The 20,621-nt window shown below is 37.4% G+C and overlaps 1 protein-coding gene across 1 annotated transcript; it reads right to left on the reverse strand.

Moving 5' to 3' along the window:
- Nucleotides 1-8,598: 8,598 nt before the first annotated feature.
- LOC131311971 (secretory carrier-associated membrane protein 3-like) lies at nt 8,599-18,647 on the reverse strand. Its single transcript, XM_058339647.1, has 13 exons — nt 18,271-18,647; nt 16,978-17,034; nt 15,021-15,116; nt 14,850-14,912; nt 13,871-13,904; nt 12,584-12,709; nt 10,916-10,978; nt 10,711-10,804; nt 10,334-10,379; nt 10,174-10,241; nt 9,569-9,617; nt 9,405-9,470; nt 8,599-9,065 (listed from the first exon to the last, which is right to left on the reverse strand). The coding sequence occupies exons 1-13, from the start codon at nt 18,328-18,330 to the stop codon at nt 8,976-8,978; spliced, it is 912 nt and encodes a 303-aa protein (XP_058195630.1). The 5' UTR covers nt 18,331-18,647; the 3' UTR covers nt 8,599-8,975.
- Between the last annotated feature and the right edge of the window lie 1,974 nt (nt 18,648-20,621).

Below are 20,621 nucleotides of genomic sequence, written 5' to 3' on the forward strand. Positions count from 1 at the left end.
TGGAATAAAATTACTTTTGCGCAATTGATGTGATGCTTATTTTTGTTCTCCCGTTAACTATATGAGTGGTTCGTTTGGAGGCTACTGTGGATATGCGAGTTTTATCATCTTTGAAAATCGGGTTCGGTATGCAACACTCATAAAGCGTCCATATCCTTCGGTAGTCTGATAATTTGAAGTCGCCGTTAGAATTGTACTTCTTCCGTTAACTATATGAGCAGTTCATTCGGAGGCTATTGCGGAGATGCGAGTTTTATCGTTTCTGAAAATCGGGACTTGTCTCTACCGTATGTTGGGTTCGAACCAACTACTAGTAGTGGTGCCCAACTACTTTTCCGCTCTTGACCCAAATGAATGTACTTGACCACGGATAAAGACCGGTCCATGAACAAATCTTAATCCACGTTTCAGCTCTTGATCCAAACGGATACTACTCCATGGAACTCGTTGAACATTCCAAAATCCAAATAGGAGCCGGGATTCTCTTACGTACCCCGTACGCACGTGATGTATGCACTCGTATTCTTTTTTATTCTCTTAAGGATATCTTCAATCCAACAATTTCTATTCCTCCATTTTGGAAGATCGAAATATAATTCTATATCAAAAAAGTGATTTTGAAGGATTTTACAATTCCTATTAACTTCAATCCACACATCTCTATTTCTCCATCCCTTCAATTGGAAACGAAAGAAAAAAAAAGTAAAAATTCGGAGTTGAGGACCAAACTCAACCTCTCCAATCCAATATACTCCATTTTTGCCTCTATTCCTCCATTCCTTCATAAATTTTTTATCCTCCACATATGAAGTATTAAAACCAATCTTCTAAAATGAAAGCAAATATAAAGGATGAATTGGATTGATTAATTCCTCCAACACGGAGGAATGGAGAGAGAGCTGAAGATATAGAATACGCATAGGAGATGCCCTAAGCGAAGAATTAAATTGTGACATCGGCATCTCTTTAACAAATCAAGGACAGATGTTCCACTTTTATTGATTGAAATGACCCAACCAGGGCAATAAAACACTGATCTCTTGGCCTTTGGGAGTGATGACTGGACAAGATGCAGATGCTTTAAAAGAAAGTGCTTAAAATTATCTCAAAGGTATATACAGTATGTCCTTTATATTTATCACATGTGCTAAAAGTGTTGTAATTGGTGTCATATCACAACCACTATCATTTGTAATTAACCACTCGTTGAATAATGGCTGCTAAACTCTCTCTCTCTCTCTCTCTCTCTCTCTCTCTCTCTCTCTCTCTCTCTCTCTCTCTCATAGAGCTACACCAAGAAACAGAGGAAGTACAATGAATGGAGACTTCCCTTTCAATTTCACACTCTAGTACCGTAGCTATTAAGGTTCAATGGATGGGAGTCGTTCTCAATTATGGTTACCTATGAAGTTTTTTAGGCAAAATTTTATTTCAGTTCCTCTATGGGTACCAACCCTTATGGGATATCGGTACGTGGGGTTCATTTTCGAATTCCAGACAAATAATCTAAATCTTTTATTTAAATTTTTGAGTGATTTTGTGAAAAATCAGATTAATCGAATAACGGTAAGTACTTAATCTAATGTTTCAAATTTTCATTCAGAATTCAAGATGCTATATTGATATTGAATTCTAATGAAAAATTAGTATATTGGATTAAATACTTGTAGTTATTCGATTAAGCTTTTTTTTTTTTTGCGAAGTCATTCGGAAAATTCTTTTAGGCACCGGAAAGAGAGTCCCACACACCAACCTATATATATACCCTCGGTGCACGGGGTCGGTACCATTGAATTATTGATTGTTTTTGCGGGTGCGCTTAATTATATATTACAGTTTAAAAAACACAGAGAATTCCTTGCCATTTGCCTTCATCTACATGGGCATCCACTTGAAGAATATATAATTGAGTATTAGTTAAATATTCTGATGGCTATTAATGAGAGTGCCTCTTTATCATAGTATATCTCTTTCTGTCATCTGGGGCAGTGTTTATTCGGGGAAAAAAATATGATAACAAGGGCTCGTTTTGTTGAGATTTTTATTTTTCAAGTATTTATTTTTCGTTTTACGAGATATGTCGTTTTTTCATATTAATACATCACCTTTAATTCAAAAAAATAAGTACTCTTAGCAACAGAACATGCCTAAGTGTACCTTTGTCATCTTCGGGAAAAAAAAAAAAGCACTTCGTCCATTGTTTGAATTTACTTCACTAAATGAATAATAAAACCTTGAATAAGTTTTATTTTATTTGAGTACTTAACAACCTTTAGAAATGTACTCAGACTTGATTTGGTTTGAAAATCATGTTGAGGTCAAACTAGTTTTAATAGGCAAGCTCGATTGACTAAATGAGCATTTGTTTACACCTACATAGTCTTATCGTATGAGTAGTGAGAATTCTGTGAAAGCTAGTTTAATTTGAAATTATTTTACCAAAGCGTTCAAGCTTAGTTCGTGTTCGTTAGCCAACTAAAAAAAATGAGGTTTTAGCGAGTTGAACACAAATCAAACACCGATGACTTAGTTCATTCAACAGCCCTAAGTTAAGGCCCCTAACTATGACACTAAGCAATTATTGTTATGATCTTGGAATATTTTTTGTAGGTTAGTTTAGGCTGCTAAATGCACTCTCTTTCTTTCTTTTCTAGATTGTAAGGGAGTTCAGGTGCGACCAAAGGTTGCAATTTTCTCTAGGCGTGATCAAAGAAGTCCCTTCTCTTTTTGTTTAACGTTGGACCATGTTATAGACAGTAGGCACACATGGTATTCCGTATTCGATGGCCAAAGCCACTGCCATAACATCCAATAAATCTAACCACATAAATAGTAATCCCAAATAATATCAGCAAAAGTATAATGAGAATACGAATTAATCTGACAAAAAGTGTCATGGAATCATCAATAATATCATTACCCAAAATTAATTCCAAACACCAGTAGTGGAAATTTTACATTGCACCCAAACCACTCTGTACATGTGTAATCAATCTCTCTCTCTCTCTCTCTAGAAATTGATTCAGCGGCACAATTGACCGGAACCCATGTTCTTGGATGAGAAAAGAGAAGCCAAGGAATTGGCCACACCCACCACAATAGCCGCCTTCACCTGTCCCCGCCTCGGGATCAGACGGCCGGAATTGCTCCTCCCCGCCCCCATCGAATTACTCCTCTCTGCCCCCATCGAATTCCGACGGTCGATCGTCTCCTCTCTCCTTGCATCTGCCATCTCTATTTGGTGGCGGCCGGGTTGTGCTTGATGATGGTATAGAATTGTGTTTTTGAAAACACTTTTGTGTGTGTGTGTGTGTGTGTTGTGTTGGGTAGCTGGTTTTGGTGAGTGTGGTGCTATGGTCTCACTAGCTAGGATGCGGTAAGTATTTATAAGGGTGAAGGTTCCATATTTGCCCTTGCTTTTGGAAAAATAATTGGCTTTGTTATGAATAATACTTGGTGACCAATCTTGACGGTTCTTTGCATTCCCACCACCCATTGCTCTCATTTGATGATTAGAAAAAGAAAAAGTTGCATTCGCATTTGTAGGACAGCTAGCTAGCTAGCTCCATTGATTCTCTCCATTAGTGATTATTAGTGTAGTCACTTTTTAGTAAAATGCTAGAGCCTAGAAGGCAGAAACTTATGTGGGAAGTATGGGAGTTGGGTTTGGCTGTGCCTCGGGAGGCACATTAGGCTGCTGAGTTTCAAATAGGGAAGTTGATTTTGATGCTTTAGTTTTCTACGCAGGCGCTTCAATACAAAGCGGAGCGTCTGCGTACATTTTTGGAGCGTTAAAATCAGTATCCTTAAAATAAGTGCCATTTTTAAGTTCAAAAGATTGTCCGAATCGTTCATATCGTAAGCTCAACAAGAAAATGTTCCTGCAAAAAAAACAAATCAATTGGACATCGAGAAGCCAAAAATTGTTGTAGAAAAAATGAACAACTAATACAATACAAGTGGAAAATGCTACGAACAGTCCGTTGGCCTATCGTTAATGTTTTAAAGTGTAGTGTGAAATTTACGAAAAGTATATAACCGTTTGTGAAAGTGAATTGAAAAGTATAAAGAAAGTATTAGAGTATGTGATTTGTTTGTTATTTTCTTAGCCTATCAGGCTGCCAATAGGAGGAACCAATATAATTTTAGTATTGTACTCCAAAATAAATTATATTCCATCGACTTGATTATTTTGCAGGTGCATGTCTTATACTCGTCAGGTTCTAAAACGTGAACGGTTCGGATCACAATTTTTTTTACCTTGAGATGAATCACATTATGGAGGCACCGTCGGCTCCCAATTAAGTCTCGGAAGTACGTGGTAATTTAGCAAGTATACTAGCGCTCCAATGAGCATGTTAAAACGTTTTATCTAGTGGTGCCAATATTCAGCTTCACGTCCATCCCTATGATTTCTTCGAAATAAAAAGGGGCTCCATTTGTTTTACGAAGACGTATCCAAATCATATCGCTTTGTTTATTGTATGCGGGGTGTAAACGAGCCAAAATCTTGAGCTTGGCTCAAGTCTTAACGAGCCGAGCTTAATCATTTACCAAACAAACCTCTTTAATCGAGCCAAACGACCCTTAACGAGCCGAGCTTTTGTCGAACGAGCCGAGCTTAGTCATTTATCAAACAAGCCGAGTTTTTGGCTCGTTTACTAAACAAGCCAAAAACTCGGGTTCGAACTCGACTCGTTTACTAAACTAGCCGAGCTTACGAGCCGCTCGGTTCGTTTACAGCCCTAATTGTATGTAGCTAGCTACAGCTGTAAAGTCTATTAGAAATGATTCTAATCATCGCAAATGAAACGACGTGGTGAACTTCACAGACCCGAACAAACACCGTTTAATTTATATTTATATATATACTGAGCAGGGAGAGAAGCTTCCTTGGTTAAACAAAAAAATTGTCAAATTTCAGAAGGAGATGAAAAGAGGAGGCAAGATATTCCCAAATGCTAATTATTTTTCTAGGGTATGTCGAATGCCAATTTTATACTCTCTACTTTAGTTGTTCTTTATTTTCTTGAGCATTTCTCTATACTTAAAAAAGCAAGTGGAGTTGATGTTCTTCTGTCCATTTCCATCCAAATAGAAAAAAGAAAAGAAGGGCTTCGAATTTCTGGTAATGCCTGCATAATAATCACGTGGTGCGTTTGTTATGTTACTATACTATTGTAGTATTAAATAAAGAAAATGATGACAGGGACCATGTGGGCTCTGTCCCTTCTTTACCCAAGTAGCCAACCAATATCCTGACCAGTAATGATATTAGTACAGCAAAGCTTGTACAGACGCCGTGCACAAATTGTTTTTAGCTCGTCTCGGATTCTATAAAGATGATCGGAGTCACTCATTTTGTTCAAAATATTTTGTTTAGGGTCCATGTAAAAGATCATCTCAATCTGATATTGGTAAGAGCGTTTACGGATCATCCGACTTTGCTTCAAAATTTGGCCTGAATTCTTAAGTAAAGTTGGATGATTTGTATATTCCTTTGCCGATATCGGATTGAGATGATTTTTTAAAAGGACACTGATCATATATTTTAAATAAAATTAGTTGCTCTGATTATCTTTATAGGACCAGAAATGAGCACAATATTGATCTGTGTGTGGCTGTTGTACAGCTTTTGATGTACCTATTGCATGACTGCATCCTGGCCTTAGTCACATAATCAAACATGAGACCTAAATTCTCAAGTTTTGACTCTGGAACCTTGCAAACCACAAGCCAAACACTAGCTAGCCCATGACGCAACAAACGCCGACGACGGCGAGCACTGGATACCATTCTGAAACTCAGAACATACCCACCACCATCACCCACTGAATTTGAGAAAATCAGACCAGGACAAACTGTCGGACTGGGGGAAAAAATGGGGGAGAGATTCCCTAAACGAAAAAATCTAAAACCAAACAAAATACAAACTGGAAAGGAGAAAATAAAAGCACCAACTTCCTTCTCTTTTATTTGACTCACACTCTGTCAACCCCAAACTTTCCGGATCTGCGTGCACGTATTGAGAGGGTTGAATGGGGAAAGAAGGAACCAGTGACAAACTAGACCGAGAAGAGACAACATCGAATGGACTAAAATCATACGATCGTAGCCTCCGAGGCAAAGCCAAGCCACTAACTAGATCTGAAATAACGCCGCCTGTACACCGCCCGAAGCACAGACGAGCCACCACACATTCAGTATATGCTTTCTTTTTTAGGATGTTAAATAATTTTTGGAAATTTTAATTTGTGCTTTCAAAACTACTCATTAGTATTTTGAGTTGTTCTAATATGTGTTGCTAAAGTATAAGACAATACGCCCCGAGGGTACAACAGAGCATCTATTCTACTCCATCTATTCCAATTTGTTTGTTTAGTTCTTGAAAAAAAGTCAGCTCAATCCGATATCAATAAGGGCTATTTCAAAATTTATAGGGCATCCTACGAGTTCTGAAACACACTACTAATTCTAAAACTCTACCGATATCGGATTGAACTAATTTTTTTTTTCAGGAACCCATGGATAAGATTGACTTACAGTTTGAACCATCTTTGTAAGACTCGCAATTGGCCCCGCAAAAATAATCAATTTCTTGTCCATTTAATGTGCCCCAAACAGGTCCCTCAGCAAGAAATATTTAATTGACAAATGAGTGAGGGTAAATAATATTTTTAAAATGGAATAGCTTTAATATAGAGAGCTTGATGTAGTAGACATTTTAAAAATTAGTAGCTAAAGTAATAAAGTAAGTTTTTAAGGTGTAATTTAGTCTAAAATCTAAAAAAATTGATGTGGATGCTCTAAGAGGTAGTGGATATTATAGGAGAGAGATAGAGGAGTGACAATCTAATGGGCCGCAATCCATTGTGTTCGCTGCGAGTCCATGGGTGTATCCAAAGCCCATTCTTTAGCAAAAACTCTACTTTCGGCCCCATTCTAATGGGCTTTATCCCGGGAAAAAAAGGGGAAAATAACAGCTCAGGACGTGGTTTGATAATTAATACCCACTAAGAACATGCTAAGAACATTTGTTAATGCTGAAAATGTCCTTGACAGCTATTAATTATCAAAACACTTCATTGGTCGTCATTTTCCCAAAAATAAATAAATAATGGGCTTTATCTTACTTTTTTTTTTGAAATGGGGCTTTATCTTACTGAACACCCCCAAAACACAGCTTTATCTCACTCCTCCCTACGAGTTGAGTTTTATTCACCCTGCACTTAAGAGTGTGAACATTACCTTTCTTCCTACTTATCATTTCTAATGATGACATGTTCAATGATTATGGTTTGTTAGCTAAGAGGCAAGCCGATCTAACAGCCAAATCCTCCTCTTGAAGGGGCGGAGCCAAAAATTTCGAGAAGTGGGGTGAATACCTAACCAATCTGGAAAAAAACTAACGATGACCTTTAGGGCTGTGGTTAATGTGCAAAAGAGGGTTTTTTTTTTTTTTCAAAATGTGCAAAAGAGTTTAATATATATGCAAAGTGCATGAAATTCCTAAATGTGCATTGAAATCCATATACATACACACATAAATCTTCTTATAAGGGTGTCTTTATAAGGACGTCCCCTTTTGCTGATTGAATTTTTGATAATCCGAGCCGCTTAATGTGTTCAGAACGTGATTTTAAGGGTTATAGCGTTTTTATCAAAAAGTGATCCGATCGAGCCCTTCCCAATCTTTTTTTTTAGCTAATGGGCGTCCTCATTTTAAATAAAATGCGAACGTCCCCTTTTTTCCCTTTTTCCGATTGAATCTCAATGATCTGAGCCACTCAATGTGTTCAGAACGTAATTTAAGGGTACTCGCGAAAAATCAGTTAAAAAAATGACCGGGAAGGGATGATTTAAGCAGTTTTTATTTGAATAGTTCGATAAAATACAAACAAAAACTGCTCGGATCAAGTCATTTCCGGTCTTTTTTTTGCTGATTTCTTACGGGTACTCTTAAAATCACGTTCTGAACATATTATGTGGCTCTTACAAATTGGTCGGGAAAGCATTGTCCTTAACTTAATAAGTTAAGAGCGCCTTTATTGGAAGTTTTGTGTGTGTGTATACACACGTATGTTTGTTATCCAATTCTATTAGATGATAGTTAGCCAAATCAGAAATTTAAAAGGAGACTTCATTCTTAGGAAACGTTTCATTACATTTTGTGGGGTCAAATTTTCAACTGGAGTAGAGTTTTAATTGATAGACAAAGAAATTTGAAAGTCTTTGGGGTCAACTTGACCCCACGTGATCTCTTCTCCCTCTACCCATGCCTCCTTGCATGTCAACCTAGTTCATACTCTTGGAGCGAGTTGCAAGGCCCATTGGCTTGGTTATTAGGAGCTCGAGTTGTTACAAATGTATCAAAGCACAATCAGATGTATCAAAGCACAATCCTAATCCCATGTGTGGGTTCCATGGCTGCAACCAACCTGGAACGCGGCTGAGATGGGGTGATTGTGACAACAAGGACGGATGTCAAGCCAGCCCAAGGTTCAGTCCCACATCAGATTAAAATTGAATGAAAATCAAAGTACGATTGGATGTACAATTGATCAGAAAAAATAGACCGTTGAAGAGCGCGAGTCCTTATGACGGTTAACGTGATTGACATAAAAAAAATACATGGTACGCAGATTAAGATTCATTCTTTGTTTACAGATTTGCAGAAAATTTACCAGACATAAGTCAGGAAGGCAAGAAAAGCCCAAAGAAGAATAAACACACCCAACGTGACAGAGCAGATTTACAGAGGACACAATCTCTTAAAGTAGATAAATAAAAAACATATGCTCATCTAAATCTATAATTTGTCCCCAAGTAATAAACAATGTAAAACAAAAGTACACAAACAATGGGAAAAAGCGTAACGAATTCCTTACAGTAGCGTCTGATTTCTCTATCTGCTCTTTTAGTGGCCAACGTCATCTGGTCCAAGATCGCGATTAAACAAGGTCTGAGTTGGACCTCTATGATATTGCTGCTCTTATGGCCCCTCTTGCAGCCTGCCGCTTCATCTCCGCTTCTTTCCCAGTGCCGCGGAAATACATATATACTTGCTGCACCCAGAGGAAGAAAACGAGGTTAGTAAGCAAAACAAAAAGAAACAGGAACCATTTTCCATGTTAAAAAGTTTTCTCGACCAAACAAATGTAGCCTAAGCCAGAAAAGCACTAGTGGCTACAGTAGAGGTGGTGGGTGGTGATAGTGGTGGTAGTGTCAAAGAAAATTTACACCTTCAAAAGTGAAACTTCTTCTGCTAAAATCAACTCAATTGACATTTTTTTGGCACCCGCCAAACACCAGAAAATACAGAAAATAATTTCAGAGAACATTAGTACCGGAAAAAAAAAATCGAGGGTCAGGAAAAGTTGAGATGGAGTTTTGAAGAATCAGACCTGAATAACATAGACGCTGATCACTGCTTCAAGGCAGAATAATCCGAATCCAACAAAGTACAATATCTGAGCAGAAGGAATTCCATCACCCAACAATGACATTAAAAGTTCGGGCAAACAGAATACCAAAAAGCAAACGTTTTGACAAAAAGAGTGAAGCTTACCCCAACTATAGCACTATCGCCGATGACATTGATTGCAGGAAGGATCCCACTGCTCAAAAGGACCACACAAGCCAAACCGTTAGATGTTCTATCACTGAATAAACACTTACATAAGAAGAACCAATTTTATACACGTGAAATTAACTGTCATGTAGATATATGAAAACTAACTACAAGAGACTAAGTCAACTACATCAATCTTTAGCTAGAAACCACTGTACGAGTTCACTCACAGCCGACCAAATTGAAACAAAGCCAAGGAAAAAAAAAATCTTCTCTGGATTGCATCTGCTTCGAAACAATTGGGATAATCAAGAAAGCCTTAATGACCGCCAAAAAAGAGTACTCCTAAAAGAGTCCACAATGAAAAGACGTACTATTTTTTGATAAAAAAATAAAAATTTCTTGACACCAAAAAATATCTCAATTAGTTCTTTAATTTGGTGTCAAAAAATTTTAAAAATGCACGGAAGTACTAAATTTTTCTATCCGAAAATTACACGTCTTCAGGAACGGAGAGAGTACTTTGTATAACTTGAATAAATTATATACAAAAGATGTAGTAGGACTTCGGACTTGAGATATAGACTTCAGAGAGAACTTACGTAAGGGATTTCCCTTTGAAAACAATAGGAGGTGCAACAGCAGCAAAAATGCAGAAACCAAGGTGAAGCTGTACAGAGTGCCAAAAATTGAGCTAGGCATCCTCTATGACAAGTTAGAGAAGATATATGGAGACCCAAATCAGAATACATGAAAGCTTACCAAGTAGAAAAGGAAAAACCACCCAAACTTCATAGCACTTTCAGTCCTGTAACAAACGTTCCGCTATTAAGTAAAAGCACCATAAGGCTGGGAGGAACAAGCAATTTGGGAATAAGCCACAGCTCAGAGCCACAGGATGGCTGTTGTACAAGAGATCCATCACATGAAAAAGCTTTGATATAATCACATGATAGTCCACTCTTAAAATTTAACCTTAATATTTTCGTGAAACAACAAACCATCACACATCCATGTAAACCCATCCAGAAGGCTCGCTTGGCAACTTCATGGATTCCTATATGATCAATAACCTTCAAATATGCTATAACAAACAGATACAAAAAAAAAAAAGTTGATGAAAAACATAAAAGTAGTACCTAAATGCACGATAGAGTGGACGATACCATAACAGAAATGCCAGTGGACACCCTGCTATGAAGTATATGACAGCAAGAAACCAAATTGTTGGACCTACAGAGAGAAATGGAAAATGTCTTGGTGACCAGCGAAGATAGTTCTATTAAAGGGTAATAGTATCGAGAAAACAAATAGGGGATAGGACATAATTCTTTCCGTACTAACCTTCACCCTTAACCCATGCCGCGCTAACAGCTATGACATTCCACAAAAGACATAGACACAATCCTGCATTCATCAGTATATACAATCAGTGCAAACCCTTACTTGGTTCAAGTAAAATAAATTCTAGATACAGAGAGAGCAATAGGATCATTACATTAAGCATAAGCAGTCAGCCCAACTATCTTAAGACCCTAGACTGCACCCCATCATGGCCCTAGTTTCTACTGCTGATATCACGAATAAGGCATGTAATCCCCTACCAAACACCCAACTCATAATCCCAAGAAGGTTAGACTGGATGGAACAGGAGATTCAGCAAATCCTGATACTGTGCCATTATAAAATAACACAGCAGATATCTCATAGATCTGGAAGGAAAAGTACGGAGTGGTGGGGTTGTCCAAGTAATTCATATGGCAGTTAAGTTGAAGCAGGTGGAGGGGCACACAAAGGCAATATTACTGTACATTACGGTAAGTGTAGAGGTTGGACGGAATACAATAGAAAATGGACAGTGACACAGATGATACTATAGTAAGTGCAGCACCTAAAAAGAAACTTAAGGCATATGCGACCCCCATTCATTTTGTCCACTTCCTCCAGTAATATGCTGGTCTTACGCCCAAAATAGCTTCTTGTAAGGGATCCCTTACTTAGCTTAAGTGCGGACCTAATAGATTCCGATCGAATTTTGATGATATGAACCGTTCAATGTGATCAGAACGTGATTTTAAGAGTCCCCGTGAGAAATCAGCAAAAAATATGATCGGAAAGTGCTTCGTCCAAGCAGTTTTCATTGAACGGTTCAATAAAAAACTGCTCAGATCAAACACTTTCTTGAAATATGTTTTGCTGATTTCTAGTGGGTACTTTAAAATCACGTTCTGAACACATTGAGCGGCTCGGATCATCGAAATTCGAACAGGAAAGGGGGCTTGCATTTTAACTAAAATAAGAACCCGCTCATTTGAAACAAACCGTGTGTGTGTGTGTATATATATATTGGGCGGTTCCGGGGACACCCAAAAAAACACCTAAAAAAATAACTCATAATTCCCGATCAAATTTTGATAATCCGAGCCGCTCAATGTGATCAGAACGTGATTTTAAGGGTATCCACAAGAAATCAAAAAAAAAAAATGACCAGGAAGGGCTTGATCCGAACAGTTTTTTATTGAACGGTTCAAATAAAAACTGCTCAAATCAAGCATTTTCCGGCCATTTTTTTTGCTAATTTTTCTTGGGCACCCTTAAAATCACATTCTACACACATTGAACAGTTCGGATCATAAAAATTTGATCGGGAACAATGAGATTGAGATTTGAGGTGTTTTTTTGGGCGTCACTTGAACCGTATATATATATATTCCACTCCCGTTGGCAATTGAATTCTGCAAAATTCAAGATTGAAAAGCTTGTAGACTGCTCCATGTTTTGAGAACCATGCCTCAAGATAGCACAGAGTGACCCTGGATATAGTAATTGTGGGATGAGAACACTAGAGGGCATAAAATTAAAACATCACAAATGATTGTCAATCCAAATAACAAGATATTGCAACTTAAAACTATATCAGCAAAAAAGGTTCACAGGGATACAGAAATATGCATGCAACAAAATAATATAAAAAGGATAAAACTGTCACAGAACGATTGGAGGTTGACATACCCAACCACGTTGAAAATGCAACATAAGCCAATCTTTGTAGATGATCTGGTACATCATTTGCGATATCATTATGGATGATTGGGAGAAAAGGTGGCCAATTTTTGTCCTCAAGAACAATACCACCAGCTGCAAAGCAAGAGAAAATAACCCAAGTTACAAACTTCTCAGTAGAATAACAGAATATTTAGATGCCTATGGTCAGAAACATGGTGGTTAGAATCGTGCGATTCACGATTTGTATCATACGATTTGATACGATTCACGATTTGTATCGTACGATCATATACGATTCAGTGGGTAATCGATACGAATAGGCTACTTGAATCGGAAATAGATGTGAATCGTAAGTGAATCGGTGATCCGAATCGGTGAATTGGTGAATCGGTCGATTCACTTAATTTCATGAATTCATTTTTTACTCTTTTTTGCTTTTTGGTTGTTGGAAAAGGGTTCAGACTATTTTTTAAGGTCTTTAGTTATAAGCCATATGTTTCTCCTCATGGAGTATTATAGGCAGAAGGATTTGGCAGAAATATGTAAAATTGTCCCTCCTAAAAAGATTATTCCAGAATAAATGGGCAATAGAAATAAGAAAGGGAGATTTATTACAAGAGTGATAGCAAATAACAAAGAAAAATGGAATACAACCACCCAATAGACCTTCTAAAGGTTTGTTTTGTAATTTTCACTCTTTTTCGCAAAAAGGACCATAAGTAGGATTCATGAATCTTTATCTCTTAGAAGTTGCAATAGAAGTAGCTTACCTATTAATCCACATTATTTTCATATTAATCCACATTATTATCAAATCATCATTTAGAAGAAAGCTTTTTATTGACTTTGGTCTTAAACTTTCATTTATAGTATACATTTTTGTTACCCTAAACAATAAACATCTTTCCATGCATTATAGAAATCATGACCGAATCGGAGCGATTAATCGCTCCGACTCAATTCGTGATTTGGAAAATGACCATTTCGATTCTCTATTCGATTCACGATTTGACAACCTTGGTCAGAAACATGAGCAACATATTAGCAGATGCACTAAACTGGAATGCCTGAACAGTTATTAGAAAATCATAGTGATATTTCTCGTTGACCTGGAATATGCCACCATAACTTTTTTGGTAGCTTCTTGCTTTTTAGAGAAAAAAGAAATTAACTAAGAAACCCAGTGGACACTTAGATTCTATTTCTCGAGGATGTGTGAATGATACAAGTATTCGGCCTAAACATATGAACGACAAAATGTAGAAAGAAAGAGTGGGAAAAATTAAAAAGCACCTCGTGCTAGAGCATCTTCTCTCCGTTTTACGTCCTGCATAGCTCAAAAAATCTATGGTAAGAGTTGTATGATAAAGAAGGCACGCAACTAATATACAAAACTAACTTATAAAATAAGAATGAAGAACACTTCATTTCTGTAGATTTGATATGTACTTCTGAATCTAACACTCATGAGACCATAATATTTCCCTGTAGTCAGTGTTCTAAAACCCGGAAATACTCGGCAAGTACTTGGTACTCGGTGCCTAGCTGAGGAGAGTTAAGGCTACTCGGTGGGAATTACTCAACCAGCCGATTACTCGGCATTACTCGGCGAGTACCGATTACTTGGTAAAACGAGATTACTCGGAAGTGGGGAGAAAATCGAAAAAAAAACTGAAAAAATGGTGTAAAATACATAATATGTTAAATTTGAAGGGTCGTTAGTGTAATTTCAGAATAGTTTTATATTTACCCTAATAGAGTAAACACACCAATCAAGCTACTGCTGCTGTTTGAAGCGACTGCTGCTGTTCATTTGGTTTGAACGTTGAACTTTGTAATTGACTATTAATTTCGTACTTGGTTTCATTTGGTTTGAACGTTAAACTTTGTAACGGACTAGTAATTTTGTACTTGGTTTGAACTATGAACATTGAATTTCTCATTATGCATTATGAATATCATTTGGGGAACATATAAAAAAAAATCCAAGTAATTTCTACTCGCCGAGTACTCGGCCTCCAAGGTACAAGGTGGCTAGCCGAGCGAGTACCGAGTACCGAGTTTTAGAACATTGCCTGTAGTTATTAGCTGCAGCACCTTAATTCCCTCTCAGGCACCCAAACTTTGTGTAAAACTTTGTGAAAGGAAAAAAACAACAATCCATTCGGAGCAAAAGTGTGGAAGATGGGCAAATAGGCAACAGAACAATGTAGGTCTATATTCCCTTTAAGTGATCTTGTATTCATAAAGCCATGATTTCCATCAGGAGTACCTGTTCCCTCCTGGTAAGTTCAATCTCCTTAGCTCGAAGCTCCCTCTCTTTCTTTTTCAAATCCTGCGCATCAAAAGCAATTAAATCAGAAAATTGATAGAATGCGAGTGGGGAAATACAAACTCATAGCATACACATTTTGTCTCTACCAACTTCGGAAGTTGCACATACCGTACTTGTGTCAAGAGGAATATCAATTGGGGCATCCCGGTCATAGTTGAAACCTGCAGGTTCAGGAGGAAGTGGGGAAAGCCTCGAGGTTGGATTCTAGAAATCGGAGCAAGAGAATAAAAAAATGTGAGATACCAACAGGAGAGGGACATGGAAATTTAAAGAAACCAAATTAGTCGACGTCAACAAACATGCATTATTGTGGATTTAAATGGTGTGAGAAAAAAAACCAAGCAACAAAAAACACAAACGAAATAGCTCAGAAAAAAATTGTGTAATGAAATAAATGAAAAATAAAAAACTACAACCACGGTCGATAAAACAGGAATAGCTGCTGGACTAATCAAAATATGTAACCACTCAGAGTAATATGCCACTTACAGCAACAACTCAAAGACACACATACATGCCGGATTGGAAACAAACACAGAAACACAAGTGTTTGGATATCGGTGAGTTGGGTTTCAGACTAACCTCCTAACTGAACAGACAGGATACTATCCAAGGAAGCGGTAACAGCCAATACATATATGCACTTTCCTTGCAACTTTCGAGGAAAGGCCTTTGTGCCAATACGATGATCGGGTCGACCAAGATGGGTCACAGACTCGCGAGTGACAAGAACATAGAACAAATTAATTGCTCACAAATAAATAATGTCAAAGTCATCAAAGGAAAATGATTTTTGCTTCCTGAACTGAAGTTAATAAGAGCAACAGCAGGAACTAAAATTTAAAATGAAGCATCCACAATTGTAAGCATATTTAGCCTATATAACTACTTGAGGTTTATCCAGTCACCGGGGTAAAACTCAATGATACAGTTAAAGACATGATTTGCTGATGCATCATGCATATCATTAACCAACAGCATCAAAAGATTCTGCGATGACGAGTTTGTGGCCCAACTCCTATCATTTAAAGACATGATTTGCTGATGCATCATGCATGTCATTAACTAACAGCATCAAAATATTCTGCGATGACAAGTTTGTGGCCCAACTCCTACCAACTATGAAGCACCAACACCTCTAGAGGTTGACGTATTGCAGGGTCGAAAAGGGGACACGGCGGGGACACGTATGGGATGGCGTGTCCCATAATTTAATTAAAATTTTTGAGAGGGACACGGGGGGACACCGATGGGAACACGCGAGGGTCAAAGTGTAATTTTTTTAAAAAAATTGGGGGTCAAAGTGTCATTTTAAAAAAAATTTGGGGAAGTCAAACTGTAATTTTTCAACTGGGTTGTATTGAACTTATGGATGTCTTGTTTTGTTTGAATGGTATTGGAACTATGGATTTTTCGTTTTTTCCACATTTTTCCATTTAAACTTGGAAAAAAATTGAAAAACAAATATAAATAAATATACACGTGGCGTGTCCCCCGCAGTGTCCGTGTCCTCATTTTTTTTAAATTCCCGTGTCTGTGTCCGTGCATCATAGGCTACCAAGTTCAGGTTGTCAGCTCTGTGCTCTTCATTGTCACCTTTAGTAATACAACAATTGCTCCCAGGAACTGTTGTCGGAATCCAAAAAATAATGTTAGGGGAGACTGATTTAGGTAAATATCTCATGCATTTCCCGACGGCTGCATCTTCCTCAGCTACATAGCGGGCATTGCGATTGAATATTCCCACAGCCGACTAGTTGCACAGAAAAAATGCCCAAATAGTTTAAAGGATCTTCTACACATGGTAGAACTTCTACCTAAAGTCCCCCAGATGTTCAACATCAAAGACTTCTCCATAATAGAAGAAAAACTAACTTCTAAAACGACATAAAAATAGAAAGGATTCCAGTCATGCTAGTCTGACAAAGGGAAAACACAAAAATCAAGTTCCAACCAGAGAAGCCAACAAGTAAGTCCCATTTGATATCCATTCCACCACAGTTAATATAATAGTATAAAAGAAGTTTCCAAGAGGATTTTACGTAGAAAAGAAGCTTAAACTTACAAATGCACCTCCGCCATAGTTGGACTGCCCCGATGCTTTTCCCCTAGCTACTTGGTCCTGGCAGTAAAATCATATTAACAAGGGAAGTCGAACAAACATATCGATTAGTAGTAAAATAACATGAAAGCAAATCCCAATGAAGGTTTTTTTTTTCGTTTGGACAAGTAAGATTTCTACGAAGGAAAGTTCCAAGCTACCATCCGCCCCATCATAAAGCATGGGAAAAAATATATCATTCAAACAACCATTGAAAGAGGAACAAATAAAAAAAAGTGCAATAAATATAAATGAATCATGTCATCTAGTACAAACTTAACACCAAATCAAATTGTTTCAAATTACGGACCTTTCCTATGGCACGGAATTTTAATTTCAGCCCAAAAAAAAGAACCCAACAAAACCATCTCCACTCCTCTACTCATTTTTTAGTCAAATCAAGGGCGATACTCAAACTTTGCAAGGAATTTTGTTGCTTTCAATTTACCACTTCGCCAAGTTAGTTGCTAATATTTCTGGTTAAACAAGAGATTCAACACTGAAATGCTTCATACACATAAATTTTGACCCATACTTTATAAAAGTTTGAGTAAGGGCTGGAGATGGCCTTAAACAATTCTAAAATCCTCTCTTAACACATCACCGGAAGATCAAAAACGGAGTTGACTGTAGAATTGTCAAAATCAAACAACCACCAATTGCATCAAGCAACCTAGTCAACTACAGCCAGCAACAGTTATACAATCTGAAAAAGCGACCAATTCTGCTACATATTGCACGAATCAAGCGAGACCTACAACTTTTAACAAGATATTAATGCTCAAACTACCAAGCAACCAAGTTAACAATTAATTCGCCACAAAGTATACGCCAATCACGCAGTCAAACAGATTAACCAAGAATCAACTGAACAAAAAACCCTAAGATTGTTTTTACTTCAATTGTGCACTCATGAACCACCAAACTCGTTGATTCATCCGTATTCGTATACGTGTGGAGATCTGAGTTCAATCACAAGCAAACAATAATATAGCTCATAAACTAGTTCACTTCGAAAACTACGCCTATCATGCGGTCAAACTAATGATCAAAGCCTTAACAGATCAAAAATACTAGTGCTTGACAAATTCTCGTGATAGCAAGTGTTAACTTGGAATTGTGCACTCATAAACCACGAAACTTACAAATTCCTCACATTCATACATTGTGTGTGTGTGTGTGTGTGTGTGTGTGTGTGGGGGGGGGGGGGGGGGAGAGAGAGAGAGAGAGAGAGAGAGAGAGAGAGAGAGAGATTACAGCAAAGGGGTTAACTTCCTGTTCTTCATCAAAGGGGTTGCGATCGAAACGGCCGGCCATGGGCGACGACTTTCAGAGCAGAAACAATTTTAGAGAGAGAGCAAAAAGTTATATATGATGTGATGAAATGCAGTGGGAGTTGAGGAAAAGCTTAGAGGAGAAGGAATTGAAAACTGGGGTTTGAGAATTAATAAAAGGGGAGAGAGAGAGAGAGGTGAGGAATTCTAGAGAGAGAGAGGTGAGGAAACGGGTTTGGTCAGAGTGCCAATGAGGTTTGGAATGACGACTTGTCCGGCCCGGTGTTAGAAAATGGGAAAAACAAGAAAGAAATGTACAGAGGAGAGAGAGGAGGAAAACGGCAGGGGAAGGTTCTTTGTGAGAGGGGAAAGGACAAGCATGATAAATTTGAATTTGGAAAAGTCCAATAAATAAATAAATAAATAAATAAGAATACAGATATTATTGGGTTGAGAAAAAATGGAAAAAAAAAGTACGGAGTAATAAGAGTTTCCAAATTAATTGAAGAAATATAATTGGATTCTATGAGACACGAAAATTTTCCAGTTTCACCCCGGGAAAAAAAAAAAACTTCTCCGATAAGTTTTGTTTACAGAAAGTCTACTGGCACAGCAAATCTGTGCACAGATTGTGCACAGATTACTATGTGGGGCCTATTAAGAGTCCTCCACAAGTGATTCGAGTCGTTCATTTAGTTTAAAACATTTTTTCAAGGGCTCCCGCGTAAAAACAGCTCAATCCAATACTTATAAGTACTTGATCTAATCGTCTAACTTTTCATTCTCTAAAAACTTGCATAAAAAGTTAGATAATTAAAACAAGCATTTATAGGTATCGGATTGAGCTGATTTTTGGCGGAAGCCCTTGAAAAAATGTTTTAAACATGATGAACGGCTCGGATCACTTGTGTGGGATCCGTAGTGGATCCCATATAGAAATCTGTGCACAGATTTGCTGTGCCAGTAGACTGGTTCTTTTGTTTAGGCAAAAAATAGGTTATGGAAACAGGACGTTTTCAATAATTAACTCGAACAAAATCCCCATAACGAGAGTGAAACATCGATTATTGACCTTAACAACTTTGACTTTGAAAACTATAAAATTGGATACTGTAATATTTTCCAGTTTCACCTGGAAGAAAAACCATCTCCAATAACTTTTGTTCAAGCGGTTCCGAAAACAGGACGTTTTTGATAATTAACTCGAATAAAATCTCGGAGATTAACTCGAATAAAATCTCCAAGAGAGAAGATCGATTATTGAAAGACCTTAACAACTTTGACTTCGAGATACAAATATGCAAAAGTTCACCCAATGGCATTGTCCCTATTTTATCACATTAAGGTTACGTGAAACGTTGTAAGAGGCGATTTGATCTTCGTAATGATCTCCGCGAGATTTGCTTTGAGTGGGCATACATACAGTGTGACGAGGGAGAACTTGTTTATGAGGGATCTCACGAAGTGCTTATCCCCTTATCCTACTACGCTTTGCTAATGTAGTAATACTTCATGTGGTCAAAATTGGCCGAGTTTTGCCACAGAGCTAAACGGGCTTATTTTCCTTTACAAAATACAAGAGAAAATAAACATGTTTAGCCCGTAAAAAAAGTCTGCCTAATGAGCTAACCCTAACTAGGTTTCATGCCACCATCACTAGGGATGAAACAATCATCACTCGTTGTCTCATCCCCGAGGACGGTATACTAATCAGTCTAATCTAGAGCATGAGGTTGGCAACGTGGATTAATTACTTCGTTCGCTTAGGCGTAATATTCGACTTTGATGAGAGTCTTCAGACAATTCCAAATCTTTGGAATATATTCAAAAGGTGGTGTTTATATTTGTTGCGTAATGCGTTGACTCTTTTTTTCCAGAGAAAAATACCAGGTGATGTAGGGAGACATGTTAAAAAAGAAGAAACGAACAACAAAGGCAATTACGAATAAGTTTGAACTAGAGGTATTCCCTCTATAAACACACATAACTGAGAAAACTCTTAATTTTTTTTAATCAAATAACAACCACCTTGCCCTAAGCCTTACAATTCAATTATAACAACCTAAAAATACTAAAAAGAAAAACTAAATCTACGTTTTTGGAGAACAAGAAAACAATAGAAAGGAAAATATAATCAACCTAATTTTAAAAAAAAAACCCAATATTCTAGACAATTTATACTAAAATGGAAAGATTCTTAATAAAATACTAATTTTAAAAATAATAAACTAAAACTCTTATATTTCTAAAATAATTAAAAGAGAAATTTATATAAATGGTCCTTCTAGTTTCACCCGAGTCTCATTTTTGTCCTCCAAGTATCAATTGCAACTT

Source organism: Rhododendron vialii, chromosome 2a (assembly GCF_030253575.1).
Source record: "Rhododendron vialii isolate Sample 1 chromosome 2a, ASM3025357v1".
In the NCBI taxonomy this organism is placed as follows: Eukaryota; Viridiplantae; Streptophyta; class Magnoliopsida; order Ericales; family Ericaceae; genus Rhododendron; species Rhododendron vialii.